A 20,172-nucleotide genomic window follows, 5' to 3' on the forward strand; every position below is an offset into this window, starting at 1 on the left:
GAAGCGCGTCTCAGCTGCGAGGCCAAAGGCACTGCGGCAGCTCTGTGAGGCTGAGCCCAGCTCTCCTTGGCCCCCCTTCCTTTCCACTCCAGAGGAGGGAGGGAAAGCTGAGAAGTGAAGGACAGGAGCCATCAGGGAATCCTCCATCCCTGGACACCACACAAAGCACACGCATGCCCGCTGAAGCGGCTCATTAAATATCCTTTTATTCCTCGTTTTTAAAATGGCTAATAATAATAAAAAAAACCGATGGCATGGCTCTGCGGAGGCCACAGGAGAGATATTGCCATAGAGAAAGAGTCAAGTAGTGCGTGAAGTTGCGTGGGCCCGGTGCGAGGTGGGCTCCCCAGCAGGGTTGGGGGTGGCGGTGCAGCACTGGGCTCCTTGGCTGCATTTTTGGCATGTGATGAGAAAATATTGCTTGACAGGGATGTGCCTCACTGGCCTTCCTCTTCCCCAAATGGAAATAAAAACAACCACGTGACAGCCAGAAAACCTGATCACCCACTTAAAAAAAAAAAAGAAGAAATTAAACACAACCCCGGGGAAACACTAAAAAAAATAAAACCAAAATATACAGCAGGTGCAGAAAGGCTGCAGCCCTCACCTGCTCCTGCATGCCAGCAGCTCCCCCAGCCATCGCCTGCTTTGCACCACCTCTGTAGCCACTGGGGAGATGCCAGGCACAGGGGCTCCAAATCCAAACACCCAGGAGGGGAGTGCACAGCCTGATAGAACCTAGTGGGGGGGGGGGGGGGGGGGGGCGTCCAGGATCCCCCAGACCCCAGTGTGGCATCGGCACCCCGTGACCCCCAGGTGCCAGGAGCCCCTGAGCATATCCCCCTTCTTGTCCCTTGAGCACAGGGGCCCTGGACCCTGTGAGGTGGTGGCCCGGGTGGGGAAGGGGAATGGGTGGTTTCTTCCTCTCTCTGGGTAAGATATATAATTTCTGCTTTTTTTCTTTTTTTTTTTTTTTAATATTTATATTTATATATATAGATATTTATATATACACACACCTGGTAACTCAGAAAGAGAAAAAAAATAGAATCCGTAACAATAATAATAAAAAAAAGTTATTCTGGTTTAAAAACAATCCATTCCTACCACGCTAGGCGAGCGATTGATTGCACAAGGCCCACAAGTGGCTGCCCGGCCAACGGTGGCACGGCGCGAGGCTGCAGGACACGGCCCCCCCCCCCCCGTGGCCCCCACACCTGGCCAGGGCAGCATCCCTGCCCCACACAGTCCTGCCGGGGTGTGAGTCGGCGCCCGAGTCCCAGGGAGGGGTGGAAAAAGGGAGAAAAAAAGCCCTGGGGCTTCCGGCCCATCTCCTCGTCCCCGTCAGCTGGGGGCTGCAGAGCGTCCGTGCCCACGGAGCCCTCTGGTGCAAGCGGGTGCCCAGCCAGGAGGTGAGCGGGCGAGCGGCTCTGCCCCTCATACTGAGATCTCATACGTGGTGCCCCCCACGCCAGAGACCTTCTTGACTCCTCCACGCGTGGGGCTGCTGACAGGCACGGATCCCGAGCCGGGGGTGGCCGAGCTCAGGCTCTTGGGTTGCCCGTTGGACTTGCTGTAGGATGTTCTCATCTGCATCTCGTCTCTGGGGAGGGAAGCAAGCACACGGGGTGAGAAGGTGAGCTCAGGGATGGAGCGTGAGCAAAGCATGGGGCACAGGGCAGCGGGAAAGGGGAGAGCGGGACCCCAGCACGGCTGTGCAAAGATGCAGCCTCGCCTTCCCCAGGGACACAGGGCAGCCAAACGTCCCTCAAGCCCACCAAGAAGCCCACGAAGTCTCCTAGGGACAGCACCAGCTGTGCGCCGGCAGGACTTCCCCCAGCCCTCCCTGCGTCCCCCCCAGCGAGGAGCCGTGGCGCACACGACGCACGCAGCGTCTGCGGGGCAGACAGTGCCAAAACTCACTTTGGTGCCAGTAATGGCTGCAAGGCCACCTCCTCGGTCTCGGGGACGCTGGCCTGAGACGCTGCTGGTTTTTGGCTGCTGTAAGACACAGATTTGCCCAAGTGGGGGGCAGTGGGCTGCTCAGGGGAGCCCAGGGAGCGCACCCGCAGCGCGTGGGAGGGCTCAGGCTTGCCAAAGCGGGGAGGGGCCGGGCGGGTAAGCGGATTCTTGCCCAGAGGCGAGCGCTTCGAATCGTCCGAGGAAGAGCTGGTGCGGGGGGCGTTGCTGGAGCCTGGCGTCGACTGGATGCCCGAGTCCGCCAGCCCCGCATCGTCCTCCCTGCCCGCTGCGGGCGGCTGCTGGAGCAGCTTCTCCCGCTCCTGGATGGAAGCCACGATGTGGCGGGAGAGATTGTCATAGCGCACGGGTGAGGGCTCGCGGGGTGGCACGTGCTTGGGCGAGACGGCGGCGGCAAAGCGGCCGTGCAGGTCGGTCTCTCGCTGCTGGGCGATGCGGGCCGAGAGGAAGGGCGACGTGTAGCCCACGGGTGGGTCGGGCTCGGGGCCGGCCTGCACCGACTCGAAGTCGGGGCTGTCGGAAGGCGTGAGCAGGCTGTCATACGACAGGCTCCCGTTGCGCGTCTGGTTCACCAGGCTCTTGTAGGAGGTGGAGGTGGTGCCCTCGGAGCGGATGGACTGCAGGTGGCCCAGCTCGAAGCCCGTGCCCTGGGCTGACTTGAGGCTGGAGGAGCGGGAGCCACTGGACAGCGGGTCAAAGGGAAAGCTCTTGCCAAAGGTGGGCGAGCGGAAGCTCTCAGGCTCCAGGCTCGGCTCTGAGCGGTAGCTGGGCTTGCGGCCGCCCTCGCCGATGGAGTTGGGCTCCTTCAGGCTGTTCACTCGGCTCAGCTATGGGACGGGAACACAGCAGTCACTCCTGGGAACGCAGGAGCCCCACAAAACGCCCAGCCCAAGCCCGCCACCCAGAAAGCCACAGCAAAGAGCACAAAAGCAGCCCCGTATGAGTGCTGCCTGTCGGCCAGCCACGTGCACAGCTTTACCTTGGCGCTGGTGGAATGGGGCAGGGCAGCTGAGCTGCTGCTGCTGCTGTATCCAGGCCGGTACTTGTACATGGTGGGTGTCGGGGGGCTGTCCTTGCCTAGCAAGCTGCTGTCTGCGGGCAGGGGAAGAGAGAAAGACACTCAAACGTGTGGCCACTAATGCAAATGCTGCACGGAGTCCTCCCTCCCTTCCCCAGAACCGGCTCTGAGCCTTAGGAGGACAGACCGTGGGGGTGGAGGTGAGAGGAACGGGCTGGGGGGGAGCGCTCTAGGAATGGATGAAATGGAGTGGGATGGAAAATGGATCCCCACAGCACAGTGTTTCAGGCAGGCACTTCCCCGTCCCTGTAGTGGCCCTGTTCACATCCCACCTCTCTTGCAAAGCCAACGCAGGTGTTTCCGAGCACCATTTCGCTAGCGCTCAGGGAAGCGGGGCAAGCAAGTCACGCGGGCTGCAACAAACACAACCTCTGCCACAAAGCCAAGCCTGCCGTTCCTTCTCCTTCATCCTGGCCGCGCTCCTGTGCCCACCTACAGCACAACAGCCCATAAGCCTGCCCACAGCGTCTCAGTGGCTCAGGACAAGCACCTCGCTGCCAAGCAGTGGTCTCAGCTTGGCTTCCTGCTCTTCTCTGATGGAGTAGAGCCGGCTGGAAGCATCCCACAGGCTTCTCTGATCACAAGGGCTGCGTGTAGCAGCCCGGAGACACGGGTGCACCCTGTTCCACAATGCGGCGGTGCTGACGTGCTTCAGGTCTACCCCGCAGCCTGTTCCTGCAGCCCTGGCTCCTGGTCTGCCGGGCACAGCCCTGGGCTTTCCTCCCAGCGGCTGGCTGGGACCCTGCATGCCCTCCTTACCCTCATTGGTGGCCAGGGTTAAGTGTGTCCTCAGGCCCGTGTAGCGGCTGAGGTCTGGCTTAGGTGGGGGTGGCGGTTCGGCATCAGCAGACTGGCTCTCCGTCACCTCCAGGCTTCCTTTGGACTGCAGAGACAAAGCGCAAAGGGTCAGCAGGGCACCGAGGCCTCAGCCCTCCCCTTAGCAGGCAGGGGGCATGCAGTGGCGTTATGGGGCCCCTGGTGCCCCTGGGCCGTCCAACATCCTGAGCGCTTGAGGGCAGCATGTGCCCCAGCTGCTGGGAAGTGCCGTGGAAAAGGAAACCTCCAAACAATGCTGCGAGGGCGAAGGACGGGACAGGGAAGGGCGATGGAGTGTGCAAAGCCTCATGCGGTCACTGCCACATGGGAAGGATGTAATTTCTATCCCGAGGGGACACAGAACAGGACGACACGGAGGAGGTGGAATGTGACCAAGGCTCACTCGGTTCTTTACTCACAGATGCGGGCTTGCACCCCTGGGCTCCATGCAGGACCCCAACGTGGGGAGTGCAAATTCCCCCCTTCCTCACCTTCGTCCTCTTCAGCTCTGTCTGGATACCGTTGTCCATGATCTTGACAGTGATTTGGCCGTCTGACACCTCGGGCCGCAGGAAGGGGGGTCTCACCAGCACTGTCTGCTCAGCCCTCGGGCGCCCCAGGTACCTGCCAGAACCCAGGGAGAGGGGGACAGGGAACATGGTGAAGGCCCACAGCTGGGGGTGCTGAAGTTGGGTATTGGAGGGCTGGAGAGACACCACCACCCTTACCTGGGGGCTGGAGAGCTACACAGGACCCGGCTCACATTCTTACAGCAACCATTAGTGAAGGGGTTGACACCACCTCGGAACTTGCCTGTCACCTGCGGAATGGGGAGCATCGCATTGGTGTGGGTGGCAGCCATGGGAGGTCTCTGGTCCACCCCCCACCCTCAGCAAGGCCAACCGGGTCAGGGTGCTCAGGATGTGACCATCACAGTTGTTGAGTAGTGCAGGATGGAGACTCCCCCATTTCCAGGCCCCTGTTCCAGGGTTGGGACTATTCTCACGGGAGAGATCTTTCCCTAACATCTAATTGGAACCTGCCTTGGTTCAAGCTGCACCCATTGCCTCCTGCCCTTCCACTGCCCACTCTTAAGGGCCCGCTGGGCTCCTTCTTAGCCAGGACCACCCCCCAAACGGCAGCAGCGAGATCCCTCTTCTCTGGGCTGCACAAATGAGGTGAGCTAAAACTCCTCTCACACACTGATGGCACTCCTCCCTCAGCCATCTCGGCAGGATTTTCCCTTGCTCAATCCAACCTATGTTTATCCTGTGGAAGGAAGCCCCAGAGGCCATTCCAATGGTCTGACACCAGCTAAGGACCCCACATCAGCCAGTACACGTACCTGCTCGTTGGTAGTGCGGCCCCTTGCCACAAGCACCACGTGGAACCCAGTAAGGCCAGCGACAGGAATGAAAAACAAGCTGGCCACGCACATCACAGCCATACTGCCGGCGGGCAGCTAAGGAATATGCTTGGAGGAACACGTGGCTGTAAATACACCCCGCAGCCCCATTCCCCCTCCAGCCCCTTCCTGAGCCTTCTGGGAGCACAGAGGATACGTGACGGCCATGCGGACACCAGAGAGCTCTGCCTGGTAGAGAACGTAGAGCAGACCAAAGCCGAACACCCCCATGATGTGCGTAGTGAGTGACAGCAAAAAGAGGAAGAAGTAACGGTAATTGCGCCGCCCGATGCAGTTGTTCACCCAGGGGCAGTGATGGTCAAACTCCTGTTGGTGGGGAGAAGACAGTAAGGGGCTCGGCTGGCAGCGCTTTGTGCCTGCATGAGGATTTCTGGGACTGATGGCTCGGCTCTGTGCCAAAACGCAGAGGCACCCCGGCAGCTGCTCACCTCCACGCAGTTATCGCAGACGCTGCAGTGGGAGCAGCGCGGCGGCCGGTAGAAGCGGCAGGTTGCACACCATTTCATGCGCACCTGGATGCCCTTGATCTCCACTGTCTTATAAAGCGGGGCTCGGAAGTCATCTTCCTTGTCCTCATCTTCCTCAGCTAGCAGGGAACACAAGCACAACCACATGTTGGGACAGGGGGGGGACGTGCCGCCAAACGCCAGCTGGCCTTCTTCCCTCCCCACCTGGAGATGCCCAGCAAAACCCACCCCTGTCCCACTGCAAACCCCCTACGCTGTCCCGGGGACCACTATACAGGTAGAAGAGGCTCTGCCCCAAAACCACCACACCCATCTGAGCCCAAGGCAGCCCATACGAGGTGCCAGGATTTATGCGACTTTCACCACTTGATCCTACCAACCAGCAGGGCCACGAACCCGGAGCAACCTCCGAGCAGCATCTGTCACCATCTGATCCCACCCAGGCAGGGCAAGGAGAGCTCTCCCCAAGCGCTCTGGGATCAGGAAATCCTCTTTCCCCTTGAGGAAGGAATGAGCTCTGTTCCACATGATTCGCAAGCTGAGCCACACTCACCTCGTGGGAATATGCCTGGGTCCATGAAGGTGGCCATGCTGAAGTTGGCCAGCACAAAGAGGAAGACGACAGCATTGTAGATGGGAATGACTGGGGAGACGTAGAGGCTGAGCCAAGGGCACCTGCAGACACAAAGGCTCTGTGACACCTGTCCTACAGGCAGTTCCTTGAGCAGTGCAGGGCCAGGCTTGCCTGCTGCACCTGGCAATGGTCACAACAGCCCAGCTTCCCTCCAGGAGCAGTGGCCAAATCCCCCTGCAGAGCGGATTCTGGAATGGGGAGGCCGCTCTGCCGGCTTTGGGGGTACTCCAAGTGCGTCAGCCAGCCCCATGGACCTGCCCAGGGGTATCTATGCGGGAAGTGCTCCAGTAATCAACCGAGGCACAACACGCGTCCCTTCTTAGTGGTGGCAAGAACAGGCAGAGCCAGTCAGACTGGCAGTGCCACGTGGGCTGCAAGAAGCTGCAGTGGCATGGGGACGCAGGATGGATCTTGCTATCTTAGTGACACCCTTCCTTTGTCTCATCAGCAAGCACGGGTAGCATTTGGGGACCACACAAGGGGACACAAAACCAGCAGCCTCGAGTCTGAACCCAGACTGGAGCTGCTGCCTGAGGTGCCCGCTGCCCCACCTGGCAGCCAGCTCCTTCATGGGGCTGGGAGCAGGGTAAGAGCACCATCCCCACCGCCCTGCCCAGGCTGGGTGCAGGCTGAGGGCAGTGGGCTTCCCCCTCGGAGGCGCCAGCGTAATTCCCTAATCTGCTTTGCTGCTGGGAGTTTAATCCCGTGGATCTAGGGCAGCATCTGTCCCTCTCTTCCCCCACCCCAGTGATAAACGCAGATGGATTTAGGCGGTGAGTGCAGAGGGGGCAGAGCGTGGTGCTGGGCGAGCAGGGCGACATATGGTGTCAGCACCGTAATCCAGCACAGCCCTCGAGCAGGGAGCAGCAGAGGGGCACGTGCTGCCCCATCCCTCCCCCACCACCACACGCTGCCACTCAGCTGGGAGAAGCAGTCAGTGGGTCCCAACACAGCGTCGTGTGGCTGGTAGGAAGAGAGGGCAAGCCCTGGGGTATCACTTGCCCTCCCACGCCGCCTGGGAGTCTGCTGAGCACACCGCTGCGACGGCAGCCTCACTTTGGGCCATGCCTCCGTGCCTCGGCCTGCCTGCGACGGCATCGCCACCGCTGCTCAAGGAGCTCTCGGGGGCAAGGAGGGGCTCCTGCAGCCACGCAGCACCGGCTGCACTGGCCCGGCCTCCCGAGGCAGCTGGCCCTGCTGTGCAGCCTGAGAGACAGCGGGACAGGTCTGCGCAGAGGGCAAGCTGTGGGGCGCATGGGAAGGGAAGGAGCCTCCATTTTGAGCAGCCCCAAGCTCTCGGGCGGGAGCACCATTACTCCAAGGGCAGACCTGCCAGCTCCACGCTGCCCTTCAACGGCAGATTGAGCGTCAGCCTTTGGGAAGGAGAAGAAGTGGGAGAAGGTGCTGAGTGCCCTGGGACCAGCTCACAGCTACGGGCCTTATCAGTCCTCACTGGATGCCCGCAGCACAACGGGCGAGCTGCCAAAGGCTGTGCCCAGTGGACTTTGCACCCGAGCAGCGGGCCCAGGCTGCGCAGCCATCTCAGCATCGCCACATCCCTGCCTTCTGCTCTGCAGAACAGACGCGGCAGGAATGCGCGTCCCATCACAGCACGGGGCTGACCCCTGCTCCACGCACGTCCCATAGAACCCAGAGAGCTGGCTCTCAGAGCTCAGGCGTGGAGTACACCCATCTGAGAGAGCTGTCGAGACTTGTCCCTGGCAGCACATGAGAGAACTCGGAGAATCCTGCAGTCTCGGCCTGCCACAACCTGAGTCACAGCCCAACGGAAGCAGGCTGTGCTGCTCCTCCCCTCTGCAGGCCCATCTGTAGCCCCTCACCCTGCAAACACATCCCCACCCCCGTAAGTGCTGCATGAGGTCAACTCCTTTAAAACACAGTGAGCCACGAGGAAGCAGACGCTGGCAAGAGAAGGGGTGTGGGATGGACTAACTGATCCCCAGGGGAATTCCAGGCTGGAACCAGCGGTGTCCAAGCCACCAAGCCAGGCTCATCCTTTGAGATGGGAACACCTCTGCCCCTGCCAGCTCTCACTCAGCAACACAAACCTCAGTCCAACCACCACGCATTCTAATGAAATTAACGTGCTCATTGCTGGCCCACAGATACCAACCCTAGGCCAGGATGGACCAGGAGGAAGGCGCCTGGCTGGCATAACACAAACAATGCCTAGAGAGAGGCACACGAGCGGAGCCGTTCAGGAGCAGGGCACAAAGTGCCACCAGTTCCACGAGCTCAGGCTTCGTGCAAACTTTTTTTCCCCATTCCTTCCTTCCCAGCTCCAGCAGTTTCCCAGGAACAGCCCCACGAGTGCTACAAGCACAAAGCAATGCCCCCCCGCCCTGCCTAACAACCTGCGTGAAAGCATGCCGTGCTTTGCCACTCCGCTGGAGATTTAAATCGGTGTTTTAAAGTAGGTTAAATAACATCCACTGACCTACAATTAACGCGACTCTGCCCAGGTGTTCCTGCTCCGAACAAACCTGCTCGGCAGCACACGGCCTGACCGCAGCTGTTCCTTACCCTGATAAGCAGCTCCCAGCAGCCCCATAGCTTGCAGCTGGCACTGCGGAGCAGCAGCAGCCAGGAGCAGGTCTGTGGGGCACGGCCGCCCCTGCTCACAGCGTCCTGATGGCAGTGCAACGAGAGGAGGGCATTCGTCACCTCAAGTGCAGCATCGGGCACACACACTCCCTTTTCTCTTCCAGCTCTCTGAGCCAGTAGCGCACGCCCTGCTGCTTTTTGCAACCCCAAAGTAGCAAAATCTCCTTCGACAGCCTCAAAGCTGCCGCAGCACTGGGCTGATGGATGCCCTGGGTCTTGGCTTGGGTACAACTCGCTGAATGACAGCATCAGCTGCCTGGAAGGAGTAAATCACACCAGCTCTGTCCTTTGGTCCTCAAATTACTCTTTTATTGCCCAGTTGCTGCCACGTGTTAAAGCTGCAGTGACCTTCCGGCCACCGGGAGCTGTGTTTGAGGGAGTGGCAGCAACCCATGGGGCAGCAGGATGCCATGCTGGGGTAAGGACGCTGCCCCAAACACAGGCTTCCCCCAACTGCTGGCCTCGGGCCCTGCTGGCTCCTAGGCAGACCAGCTCCTCCAGGCCTTCTCCATTAACACCAGACCCTCCCCATTTCCCGAGGCTGACACCGACAGCAGCAAGAGATGCACATGGGTCAGAGTGCTTCTCCTTCAGCTTTCCTCTGTGGCTCACAAATCAGTTACGAAACTCTAAAGAATAACAGAGACTGCCCCAGTCTGACAAACCACTTCGGAGAGCTCCAGAGGAGAAAATTCTCTCTGTCATTTTCCCCATACAGGTCACAAGCTAATTCCCAGCCCAGATGGGGCTGAGAACTGCCAGCGAGACGAGCGAGTTATGCAAACATCCGAAGGCAGCAGTGAAGTGTCTGCCAGGAGCTGAAGCTGAACAGTGGTGAGGTGCCTCGCTGTCCGTCGCTGCGGCTCCTTCCTCTGGTTTGCCTCATGGGAAAACCAAGCAAAATTCAGCTGGGATCGAACCACCCCAATGGACCACAGAGTGCTCTCACACCCTACATCTGTCCCACTGTGTGACAGCCCACCCGCTACGCTGGCTCCTCCACCAGAAAAACCCTGCTCAGTCCCTGCCCTGCACCCGTCACCCAGCATCACAGCCCCAGTGCCTCCCCCCGCCCTCCCTTCTCTCTGGCCAAGCGACTGGCACTCACGTGAAGGCAAAGAAGAGGGTGGTGGCTCCCACTAGGAAGATGGCAGCAGCCGAGACCGGAACGTATTTGCTGGGTTTGAACCTCTTTCCAGATGCTGCTGGCATGTTGGAGCTCTGGTGGGGGATCTGCCCTGCAGCATAGCCCAGGCCCAGCTGGAGTCAGAGCAAGGCGAGAAGGGCAGGGGAGAGGGAAGGGGCCAAAGCACGACCCAGCCTCCCGGGTCACTCCTGGAGAGGGCTCTGAGCAGAGCAGGCCGACTGCAGAAGTCCACTGCGGTCTCCGGAGCGAGAGGCCCTGAGGAGTCCACGCTACTCTCTGCCCTGCAGGAGTTCAGGTGTGCAGGGAGGGAGACTTAAAACCATTAAAAAATTCAGCGCAGAGAACTGGATTTGGATTTAAAACAGCTGTTGGGGCAGGAATGCCGAGAGCCCTTGAGAGCGTGCAAAAAGCAGCTCCCCATGCAGCTTGCACCAGCCACGAAGGTAAGCTTTCCGTGCTGGGACAGGAGCAAGGCGTTGTAGCGTGCGAGCACCCTGGGAAAGAGCAAGAGAGCGGTAAACTTCTTGCAAAAAGCCACTCGGGGAAACCACTTCTCCTTTTCAATCTGATATCCACAGCCCCCTCCGGCCGCTGTCTCACAAGCAATCTGCCCGGCTTCCTTGCAGCGCCGCCGTGCCTCCTCCTCCTCCTCCTCCTCCTCCTCCCCGGAGGCGGTGCAGAAGCACTCTCCCTGATTTCACCAGAATCTAGGCTGGCTGCCTGGCGGTGGCCATTTAATTTTATTTATTTCTCTCTTGACTGTTAAAGCCGAGGAACAGCTGGCGCAAGGTTGAGCTGTAAATCCTTTCTTTGTGAGGGGGGCTGGAGGGGAAGGTCCAGTGGATCGTGCGTTTTCACCCTCTTCCTACTTGTTCCTTTCTCCTGACCCTCTGGGCCTTTCCAGGGGCTTCGTTGCCACTCAGCTGTTGCGAATCAACACCAAATCCTCACTGTGGCAACCATTCCTGAGCAGCACAACAGCAGAGATGCGAAGGAACGCTTTCAGGGAGGGCTTTTATACCCCCAAAAGACGAGCGACGGTGGAAGCAGGGCTGAAAAAGTCTGTATTGCCCATGGCCCGAGCAGAGCGTGGGCAGGTCTCAGTATGTTCCAAACCGCTCCATTTGTACTGAGTGGGGGGGAGGTAAAGTTGCTCTTCATTAATCCATTTGTTCGTTCAAATAACTCAGGAACATTGAGAATGCCACACCTCACCTAGAAAAAGAGGACAGAAATAAATTAACAAGAGAAAAGATCACGTAAAAACACTGAACCACCACTGGGCTGTCCAGGACAGTGAGAATGCATTTACCCAAGGAAGGAAACAGAGTGAGGAAGATGCAGAACCCTGTTGCAGGCGACTTCCAAGCCCAGCTCTGACACAGCCCTATGCCACAGCCCAAGGCCTGTCACCTAACATTGGCGTCCCCTGTCACATCTGTGAGCCTGCAGCAAAAGGAGGCTGTAATTAGCAAGGACCCGGCCAGCCACATCACTGCCCATCCCTGAGGCCCTCTGCACCCCATTCAGTGCAGAGAAACCCAAGCTAAGCAACATGCCCAGGACTGCACAGGAAATCTGTGCTGAGCCTGGAATACGATTAGGGACCGTAAGACTGCTTGCCCAACCCTTGTACCTTTCTACTGCTCTAACTCAAGTTGTAATGCTGCAAAACGCCTGCCGCCTCGAGGTGAAGGGGCTAATCAGAGGCTTGCAGAATTGCTATTTGGGAGGAGGCTGCAGGAGGAAGAGGCAGCTGGAATCTCATCCTCTTCCCCCCAAGGGCACAAAGCACAGAAGCCTGTGGAATACACCGGTGACCTAACCAGGAAAGGGATTCGGAGAGCCAGGTTCCCACCACAGAGCCCTGATGGCTTTATGGTGCCTTCAGGAGCGTCATCCGATTGACGGCGAGGGCATAGGTGGGAGCACCAGATTGCTGCAAGGCAAGACGTAGGGGAGAACGTACCTTTCTGAGAACTGAAGGGAGCACCAACCAGCCCCAAGCACTCGGGAACCCATTGCAGCTCAGGGAAGAGCTGGGCACAGCTCCTATTTCATTGACTGTTACTGCTGGAGCCCCTCCTGGGCCATCCGTCACACGCTCACTGCCTCAGTGTTCCATCACAAGGCCTCCATCGCACCGCCAACCCCACATACAGAGCCATAATGACCCTCTTTTCCTCCCAGAGCTTTTTCTCTGGGGTGGACGGAAGTTCGGAGCGCTGACCGAACACTCAGAAAGGCCGAGAGAAGCGTGGCACAAAATTAAGGGCACAATTAGTTAATGACATGAACTATTAGGCTCAGATAACTCAGTCCCAAAGCAAGGCGTCAGCCGGCGGGGCTGACTAACCAAGGCACCACTCCCACTGCAAAGGGCCCTTCCTTCGCAGAAACTTTTGAAACCATCTTTTTGCCTTTGCAATGGAGAGAGGAAAGGCAGCACGGTACAACAGGAGCACAGTGCCCCAGATCTGCTGGCTGGAAGCCCCGCTCTCACCTCCGGGCAGCCGGCCGCTGCGGGTGGGCGGGCAGCAGCCCTGCAGATAGGCTACCCCCAAGTTGAAAGATGACATCACTGCTAATTGCTTTAGCAGAAACCATCTGTTATCTGCTCCTCAGCTGTAACAGGACACCCCCCAGCCCTTTGAAAGGCTCCGCCATGAGAACAGCCACACCTCAAATCCAAACAAGACACTCGCAGATTTAAGTTTGCCCCCCTGCTATTCCTCACCCCTCCATCCCGTTCCTTATGCAGACCAATCTCCTTGTCCAAGATGAGACGCTGACAAGATGAGACGTTCCCCCTTGAAGCCTTCTGCAGTTCGAGGTCCTGCCTGAACCCTTCCCAAGGCACCACCTAATGACAGGTGCATACATTAAAGGGCTCCAACTCCTCTCACAGGACGAGTCCGCACACTGTGGCATTTGCAAAGCTCCACGTGAGAGCTCAGCTCAGTGCAGAAAGGAACAGGCAGCGCTGAAACGAGCTCCCCACATCAGTGCAAGAGCAAAGAGGGACCCGAAAGTATCACTGAGTCCAACTCCTAGCTCCAAAAGTGAAGCCCTACGCTTGAAAGCATTGTCCAATTGCTCCTTGAGCTCTGGCAGCTTGGGTCTACAACCACTGCCACGGGGAGTCTGTTCCAGCACCCAGACACTCTTTAGTGAAGAATCTTCTCTTTATACGCAAGCTACAGCTTGGGAACCTGCCCGTCCTGACTGCCAGGCAAGAGGTCCAATCCTCCTGCAGCATGGAATACTCGGTTTGCAGCTGAAATGCTGTGGCGTGGCACTGCAGGCTGGGATCTCAGCTGTGTAATTTTAAGGTATCTTCTTCTCTTGGGGCTAAACGATACTAAAACTTGACCATTCCTGTCACTTACCCCGATGTCCTGGAGAAACATAAACTATACGCAGGATCCACCCCGCCTTCCCACAAATTACACCGATTCAGACCATGTTCACACCAATTTCCCCAAGCAGACAATCTCTTACCATACCCCTTCTCCTGCAGCCCTGCAATCTGCCCGCCCCCAATCTCTCCCTTTTCCCTTCCAAACCTTTTATCCTCGCTGCAACTCACCCAAGGAACGTATGTGCTCTGCTCCCATCCTGATCTCTTCTCTACTGCTTCCAGCCCAGCAGCTCCTCCCTTCCATGCTTCTCAGGACCTGCCCTACTCCTTCCTCCTCCCAGTCAAGCTTTACTAGGCTTGTGTGTCACTCATTACTCCATTTTCCCTCTCCTCTGGCGTTTCTGCCTATTCTCCCAACCCCAGCACCTCTTCCTCTGTTTTTCTCCTGGTTCCCCTTACCCAACACAACCCCAGGCTTCCCACTCCCAAGGGAGACTCTAGGTTCACACCACGGGGTTCCCAAGTCAGCCACTGCCTCGCTGATACTCCCATCCCACAGACGGCCTTACTGCCTGGCAAGGGCTCAGCTGCTCCCTGAGCTTGTCCCAATGCCCCCATTTCCCTGCACCCGTATTCTCATTCCCCATTTACGTGCTTCCCTCTGCTCACGTGAGGGGCCAACTTCCATCTCCCCTCACCTCCAATTCTGAGGGCTTTGCCTAATCCTCCATTCCTTCCTCAGAACGTCTCCAAATGCCACCGCCGCCACCTTCCACTTCTCTTTCAGTCCACATTGCCTCTTCTTCAGCTGAGAACCTGAAGAGTCTGACTCTGATATCCTCTTATGCCAGCACTCACTCCTTGAAGCTCTGTGCTCCTCCTGTCCTTCCCACCATTGCCCCATCTCAGTGTTTTCCAGCGACCTACCCACACACAGCCCGACCGGGGTTTGTGTTGCTTTGGGGCCTGATCTTCCCGAAGCATCAGCTGGGACAAGAAAACACTCCGTGCACAAGCGATCCAACGCTGCCAACAAGCAGTGCAGTTCCTGTAAGCACTCCCGGCCCTGAAGAAGGAAGCGCGCGCCTCAACGCGACAGGGTTCCCTGACACTGCCTTTCATTACCGCCCCGGGAAAGGAGCTGGCACAGAGAGGAGAGAGTTCACTCTCAGTTATGAGCTCCAGCGGTGCGTCAGCCGCCTCCCTGCCCCAAACCAGTCCTGCTGAGTTTCCCCGGCACGGGTCAAACAGACAAACAATTCCTTCCGAGTGATGCAAGTCCCGGTCAGGGCAGATCCGGGACGACACAAAGACAAGATGTGCTCTACCTGTTCCCACCTTGTTTTCATCGCCTGCACCCAGGATCTGCACGGAGCGGGCAGTCCCAGGGCTGGCTCTGTAGTCCCGAGCCTTGGCACCTTCCACTCACGGGATGAGAAACACGTCCCAGCCAGCTCCTCTGCACTGAGCTCGCTGCACAAACCCCGCACAGCGACCAAGAGGTACTCCTGAGACACAGACAACAGCCCGGGCAGCAGTTGCTGAGATGCAGGCTACAAGGGAAAGTGCAAAACCGTCAGAGCGGGCAGCCAGCACAGCTGGCAGCCCCTCAGTGCTTATCTCCGGCCTTGCTTACATCGCTCCCGTTCCTCCCCTGCCCATCTCAGCGGTTTACATGGGATTAGCCCCATTTTGCGGACCAAGCGGGGAAGAACAGCATCTCATGCAATGTGTCTGCACCTCCCTCCACGCACAAACCCAGCCCTCCCGCCACCGGTGCTCAGAGGCAGCAGCCAGCGGAAGAAACAACGGGTGCAGCAGGAGAGGGGTGAACGCCCCAAAAAGCCTTTGTCTAAAATCAGAGGTAAAGGTCTCCCTTTGGCCCCGCTCCACCCAGTTACCTCCTGCCTGACCTCAGGAACCGTGAGAACAAAGTCCTCTGCTAAGGAACAACGCCTTGCGGGAGGTGATGATTAGATTAAGCCCGCTAAGTTGATCAACCTCCTCACTTCAATCTGGACAAGGCTGTAGTCGTGTTTTATAGCCCATAAAAGATCGGTGCTGGAAGGACGATCCCATAAACAACCCCATTTGGACGTGTGGTGGAGCAAAAGGTGGAAGCTGGGGAGAAATTACATCCTAGGGAGCCACCGGCAAGGCAGAATCTCCCCCCCTAAACCAGCGGGACGAGCAGGGTAGAACTGTGAGATTCGGCTCTCATCTCGGGGAGATGCAACAGAATCCTCAGCTGCAATAACTTGGGATTAACGCGTTTCACTTGGATAATTTGGAGCTGCTTAGCAGCAGTCAGGCTGAACACCTGCCAGCACAGCCCATTACATCACCAGCACCGGAGAACGCTGTGCGAGGAAGTGTGTTTCGAGGAGGAATTTCACTCCGGACGAGGCGGCAGCACGTGGGCCGGGGCTCTGCAGCCAGGGAGCGGGCTTCAACTTCTGCTCACTGACAGGCCCCCAGAACCAAACCCTGACACGGGCTTTGAAAAACCGAAGTCATCGAGGTGCTCTCAGAAGTACCGTCAGCACGAGGAGAGCCCCAGCTCCAGATGCGAGCCTGCTGGCGTCCGCTCCTCAAACACAAAGCCTCCCCACCCTCGCAGCGCTCAGCAGCGTGGCTGCACTCTGTTAGCCCACCATCCAGCCGCCGTGCCCAAATTCCCCAGGCAGCACCACCCAACCCTCCAAAGCAGCTCCGGGCTCCCAGCACCAGAAGGGCACAGAGCTGTCGAGGGGAAGCCACACGGAGGCCGAGGGCTCGAGGAGGGGCCGCAAGAGCTGGGCTCGGTCAGCCTGGAGAAGAGAAGGCTCTGGGAGACTTCACTGGGGCTTTCCAGTACCTAAGGCGGCCACAGGAAAGCTGGGGAGGGACTCGCACAAGGACGGAGAGCGACTGAACGGTAACGGTCTTAAACTAAAAGAGGGGAGATTTGGATTAAGTATAAGGAGAAAATTCTTCACTCGGAGGGCAGCGATGCACTGGCACAGCTGCCCAGAGGGCTGCGGGCGCCCCATCCCTGGAGGAGCCCAAGGCCGGGCCGGAAGGGGCCCTGGGCAGTCCCACCGGGCCGCTACCGAGCGTGCCTGCCTACGGACGGGGTGGAACCGGGTGGGCCGTAAGGCCCCTTCCCCCCAGCCACGCTATTGCTCTGCGGCCCCGCGCGCACGGAGGGACGCGGCGGACTGAGGGAGACGCCGTGCGGAGGCGATCGGCGCTCTGCCCGGGCCCAGGAAGAAGCGGCTCCCGCCTCGCCGTGCCGCGCCACCGCCGCGGGCGGAGGGCAGGGCCGGGAGCGGCGGGGCGGAGGCCGCAGGCCGGCGGGGCTCCGGGCGCCGGGGAGAGGCCGCGCCGTGAGGCGGCGGGCGGGGGCACGGAGGCGGTCCCGGGGCAGAGCGCAGCCGGGGCTCCGCGGCCCTACGGCTACCGGGGGCGGGGAAGCGGCCGGCAGCCCGGGGAGGAGGCGGGCGCGACGGGAGGGGGAGCGGGGAGGCCCCGCGGTACTCACCGGCCCGCTGCGGCGCGGCCCGGGCGGCGCCCAACGCTACCGGGCACGAAACGATCGCGGAGCTCGGCGGCTGAGCACGACGTCACGGCTGCGCCTGCGCGCCCCGCCCCGCCCGCCGCGCGCACCGCCCGCCGCTCCTCATTGGTCGCCGCCTGGGGAACAGCCTGGAAGGAGCGAGGAAGGGCGCGGCGCGCACGCGCGAAATGGGAAGTGGCCGCGCGCATGCGTCATCGAGAGGGTGGGCACACGTGCACCGCTGAGCGCATGCGCGGCGCTTACTATGCCTACAGGGGTTCTGGGCGCCGCGTAATGCGGGGCGGGGGGAACCCGTGGGACGAGACGGGAGCCCAGCCCAGCCCAGCCCAGCCCAGCCCAGCCCAGCCCATGCGTGTCCGCGGAGCGGAGGAAAAGGAGCGTCTTCCGCCCTGCTTCGCCTTGGTCAATCGTCTTCCTGTGATAGGCCTGGGGTCCCTGTTCAGCATCCACGGGGGGGGGGGGGTCGGGTCAGCACCCAGGGGCCCGTCCCTCCATCCCGTGGCCGACACAGAAAGCAGCAGGAAAGCACAGAGCCGAAGGGCTGTGAGATTTAATAACAAATGTTACAAAAGGATATAAAAACGAGAGGTGGCCTCCCGCACCAGCTGCGCCCGCTGGCACAAGGGCACAAACCCAGGGCCTGAAAGCTGCTGGGCAAAGAACAAGTGCTGGGCTACGCGTGGATGCACACGGACAGCCCCACGTGTCCCCTCTGCCCAGGACTCCTTGCCCCATCCCTGCTGGAGCTACTTCAGGTCCATGAAGCGGATGTCCATGATGAGGAGGAAGTTCTTGGGCAGTGGGCGAGGGGCAGGCGAGAGCACAGTGAAGACCTGGCGCTCCAGGTCTACGCCGGTGACCACGATGAAGCCAGCCACGCTGGTCTCTGAGATGTTGTCGTCGGGGCTGTCGGCCATGCTGACGCTCAACAGGTGGTGCACCATGTCCCGCCCTGGCGTCACGGGCACCAGCTTCAACTGGTTGTCCTCCTGCGACATGCCCAGCGGCAGGCAGGAGTCGGGGATGGTGGGAGCCCCCACCTTGTAGATCTTAACATCAGAGAACTTGACGTCAAAGGCGTGGGGGTAGAAGCAGCCCCGGAAGCCATAGAAATATTCCCTGATGCGATCATCTCGGCACTCCCGCCTGAAGTCTTTGGAGCGCTCCACCACCCCGCCGGATTTGGGGAGCAGAACAGTGCGCACAAAGTGGGGTAGGTCCCTCTTAAGCTCGTTGTAGAGCCGTTCCTGGTCCAGCACCACCACCACGTCTACCTCAAACGCCGAGGCGGCGTGCACCAGTGCCTGGTAGCCTGAGCCCTTCACCCAGCCGCACGTGTTGATGACGCAGCCACTGACCGATGCACGGCGGTTCACTTCACATCGCTGGTTGAAGACATCAGCCAGGCGGGACGTGATCTGCAGACAGATATCGGGACACGAGGATAAAGCGCATGGGGTCGAGAGGGATGTTTCTGTTCCCAAAAGACATCAACGCAGCTGGAGGCCATGTGATGAGGACCTGTCCCATTCTTAGGGATACAGCAACCATAGGCAATGGTCCTAACTCACTCAGCAGGTTTATTTAGTGCTAAGAGGCAGAGGCAATGCCTGGGCCATAGGCAGCCACTTGGGCTGAAATCCTTCCTTGCCCACCTCCCAACTGATAGCCACAAAGGGGCGGCAGCCACATTCAGTGCTGAAGCTGTCCATAAAGCACATTACGCGCACCATAGGCTGCTTGACCACATCAGCAGAGCTACCCCCCAATGTCCCACAGACAGGACAAGGGCAAGCATGGGGCTGAGGGCAACCTTCATCCAAACAGGGGCTTCTAACCATCACCAAACTGCAGGCAGAGAAGGACGCTGGGGATTTGGACCAGCTTTTTACCCTTCATGTTTTTGTTGGACCTCAGTGCTTAACTCAGTATTGCACCATGGTTTTATACAACAATAGGACTAGCTGGGAAATCCCTGACTCACAGGACTCCCTGGAGCCTCCACCCAAGCAGGGCCAACCACAAGATGACATACTAGGGACTCCACGTGCTCACCTTGTTGTAGAGCTTGATGTTGGTGCCAGGTGTGGTGGAGCCAAAGTGGTAGACCAGCGGGGCCTGCAGGGAGAAGCCCTCCTCCACGTCAGCCGGCCGCTCAATGTAGAGGGCTCCCATGGTGCCGGGGATGGAGACGGAGCCCTGCCCCACGTCCAGCTCCACAAAGGTGGGCCGGCGCCCCAGGCGTACAGCATAGTTCAGCAGCAGGCGGCACACGGTCGACTTGCCCACATCGGTGGGGCCCACCACCATGACACGGGGCCCCCGCTCGTCCTCGCGCTCTGCCTGCCGCCGCATCTGCTCCAGGGCCGTATGAGTGTTGAGGTAGAGCAGCATGGGGGTGTCCTTGGAGACATACGCCACCTCGGTGCGCCCGCTGAGCTGCACGGTGCAGCCGTGCCAGGTGAAGACGGCCACCTTTGCACCGGCGTCAAAGGTGAATTTCTTGTTGCGGGTGAGCTCGGTGCCAAACACCTCAGCCATGCCGGTGAGCAGCTCCATCTGCACCGTCTGCGAGGCCTCCACTTCGAAACGCAGCTCTGTCTCCCGCTCGAGCTCGAATTTTGCCACCTGCTTCTTCTCATCGCCGCCATCATCCGCCATCGCGGACCCGGCCCGACCCTACCGCCCACTGCGGTAGGGATGGACCCTGAGCCCGGGGCCGGGCAACAGACAGTACCTGACAGCACCTACAGCTGTTCCGCGCGCCTACCGGGACTCTAGCAGGGCTGTCGCGTTTCCGGTGCGTCGCAAAACGCGACGGAAGTGAGGTCAGACAAGCGCCGGAAGTGAGGTCAGAGCGCTGCCCACTCGCCCGCTCCATCAGCGGGAGCGCGCGGGGCGTTGCCATGGCAGCCGCGTGGGGCCTGCTGGGGGATGCAGTCCTGGCGTGCTGCGGCGCGCCGCTCCCCGGTGTTCGTCTGCATCTCATCTGCATAGCGCCTACCGGGGGACCGTGGCCATGGCCTCTCCCCTATTTCACTGCCCCCGGCCCCGCTACGTGCCACAAGCACGCCGGGAG

General features: G+C 59.6%; 2 protein-coding genes across 9 annotated transcripts; both read right to left on the minus strand.

The window, feature by feature from the left end:
- Window positions 1-181: 181 nt before the first annotated feature.
- ZDHHC5 (zinc finger DHHC-type containing 5) lies at window positions 182-17,166 on the minus strand. 8 transcript variants are annotated; one of them, XM_046941651.1, is made up of 14 exons: window positions 17,058-17,166; window positions 14,863-15,087; window positions 13,763-14,600; window positions 10,135-11,388; window positions 6,321-6,442; window positions 5,729-5,886; window positions 5,437-5,606; window positions 5,220-5,322; window positions 4,603-4,694; window positions 4,366-4,498; window positions 3,818-3,941; window positions 2,960-3,072; window positions 1,924-2,807; window positions 182-1,603 (listed from the first exon to the last, which is right to left on the minus strand). In XM_046941651.1, exons 4-14 carry the CDS (start codon window positions 10,236-10,238, stop codon window positions 1,438-1,440), a joined length of 2,169 nt encoding a protein of 722 aa, XP_046797607.1. In that variant the 5' UTR covers window positions 10,239-11,388; window positions 13,763-14,600; window positions 14,863-15,087; window positions 17,058-17,166; the 3' UTR covers window positions 182-1,437. The 8 variants fall into 8 exon arrangements, 7 of the variants coding, with proteins under 7 accessions (XP_046797607.1, XP_046797610.1, XP_046797609.1 ...); XR_006939303.1 differs by lacking the exons at window positions 13,763-14,600; window positions 14,863-15,087 and having other exon boundaries at window positions 182-507; window positions 608-1,603; XM_046941654.1 differs by lacking the exons at window positions 13,763-14,600; window positions 14,863-15,087 and adding an exon at window positions 11,486-11,619.
- A 460-nt stretch (window positions 17,167-17,626) lies between these two features.
- On the minus strand, window positions 17,627-19,895 carry CLP1 (cleavage and polyadenylation factor I subunit 1). Its single transcript, NM_001012292.2, has 2 exons — window positions 19,149-19,895; window positions 17,627-18,511 (listed from the first exon to the last, which is right to left on the minus strand). The coding sequence occupies exons 1-2, from the start codon at window positions 19,752-19,754 to the stop codon at window positions 17,840-17,842; spliced, it is 1,278 nt and encodes a 425-aa protein (NP_001012292.2). The 5' UTR covers window positions 19,755-19,895; the 3' UTR covers window positions 17,627-17,839.
- Between the last annotated feature and the right edge of the window lie 277 nt (window positions 19,896-20,172).

Source organism: Gallus gallus, chromosome 5, assembly GCF_016699485.2.
Source record: "Gallus gallus isolate bGalGal1 chromosome 5, bGalGal1.mat.broiler.GRCg7b, whole genome shotgun sequence".
Classification (NCBI taxonomy): domain Eukaryota; kingdom Metazoa; phylum Chordata; class Aves; order Galliformes; family Phasianidae; genus Gallus; species Gallus gallus.

Coding starts and splice junctions, on each gene's coding strand:
- ZDHHC5 (NM_001397121.1), bottom strand. CDS start 10,238: ATGCCAGCAGCATCTGGAAAGAGGTTCAAACCCAGCAAATACGTTCCG. Junction 4,499..4,602: donor TGTAGCTCTCCAGCCCCCAG/GTAAGGGTGGTG, acceptor GGGTTCTGGCAG/GTACCTGGGGCGCCCGAGGG. Junction 3,073..3,817: donor AACCCTGGCCACCAATGAGG/GTAAGGAGGGCA, acceptor CCCTGCCCGCAG/ACAGCAGCTTGCTAGGCAAG.
- CLP1 (NM_001012292.2), bottom strand. CDS start 19,754: ATGGCGGATGATGGCGGCGATGAGAAGAAGCAGGTGGCAAAATTCGAG. Junction 18,512..19,148: donor ACATCAAGCTCTACAACAAG/GTGAGCACGTGG, acceptor ATCTGTCTGCAG/ATCACGTCCCGCCTGGCTGA.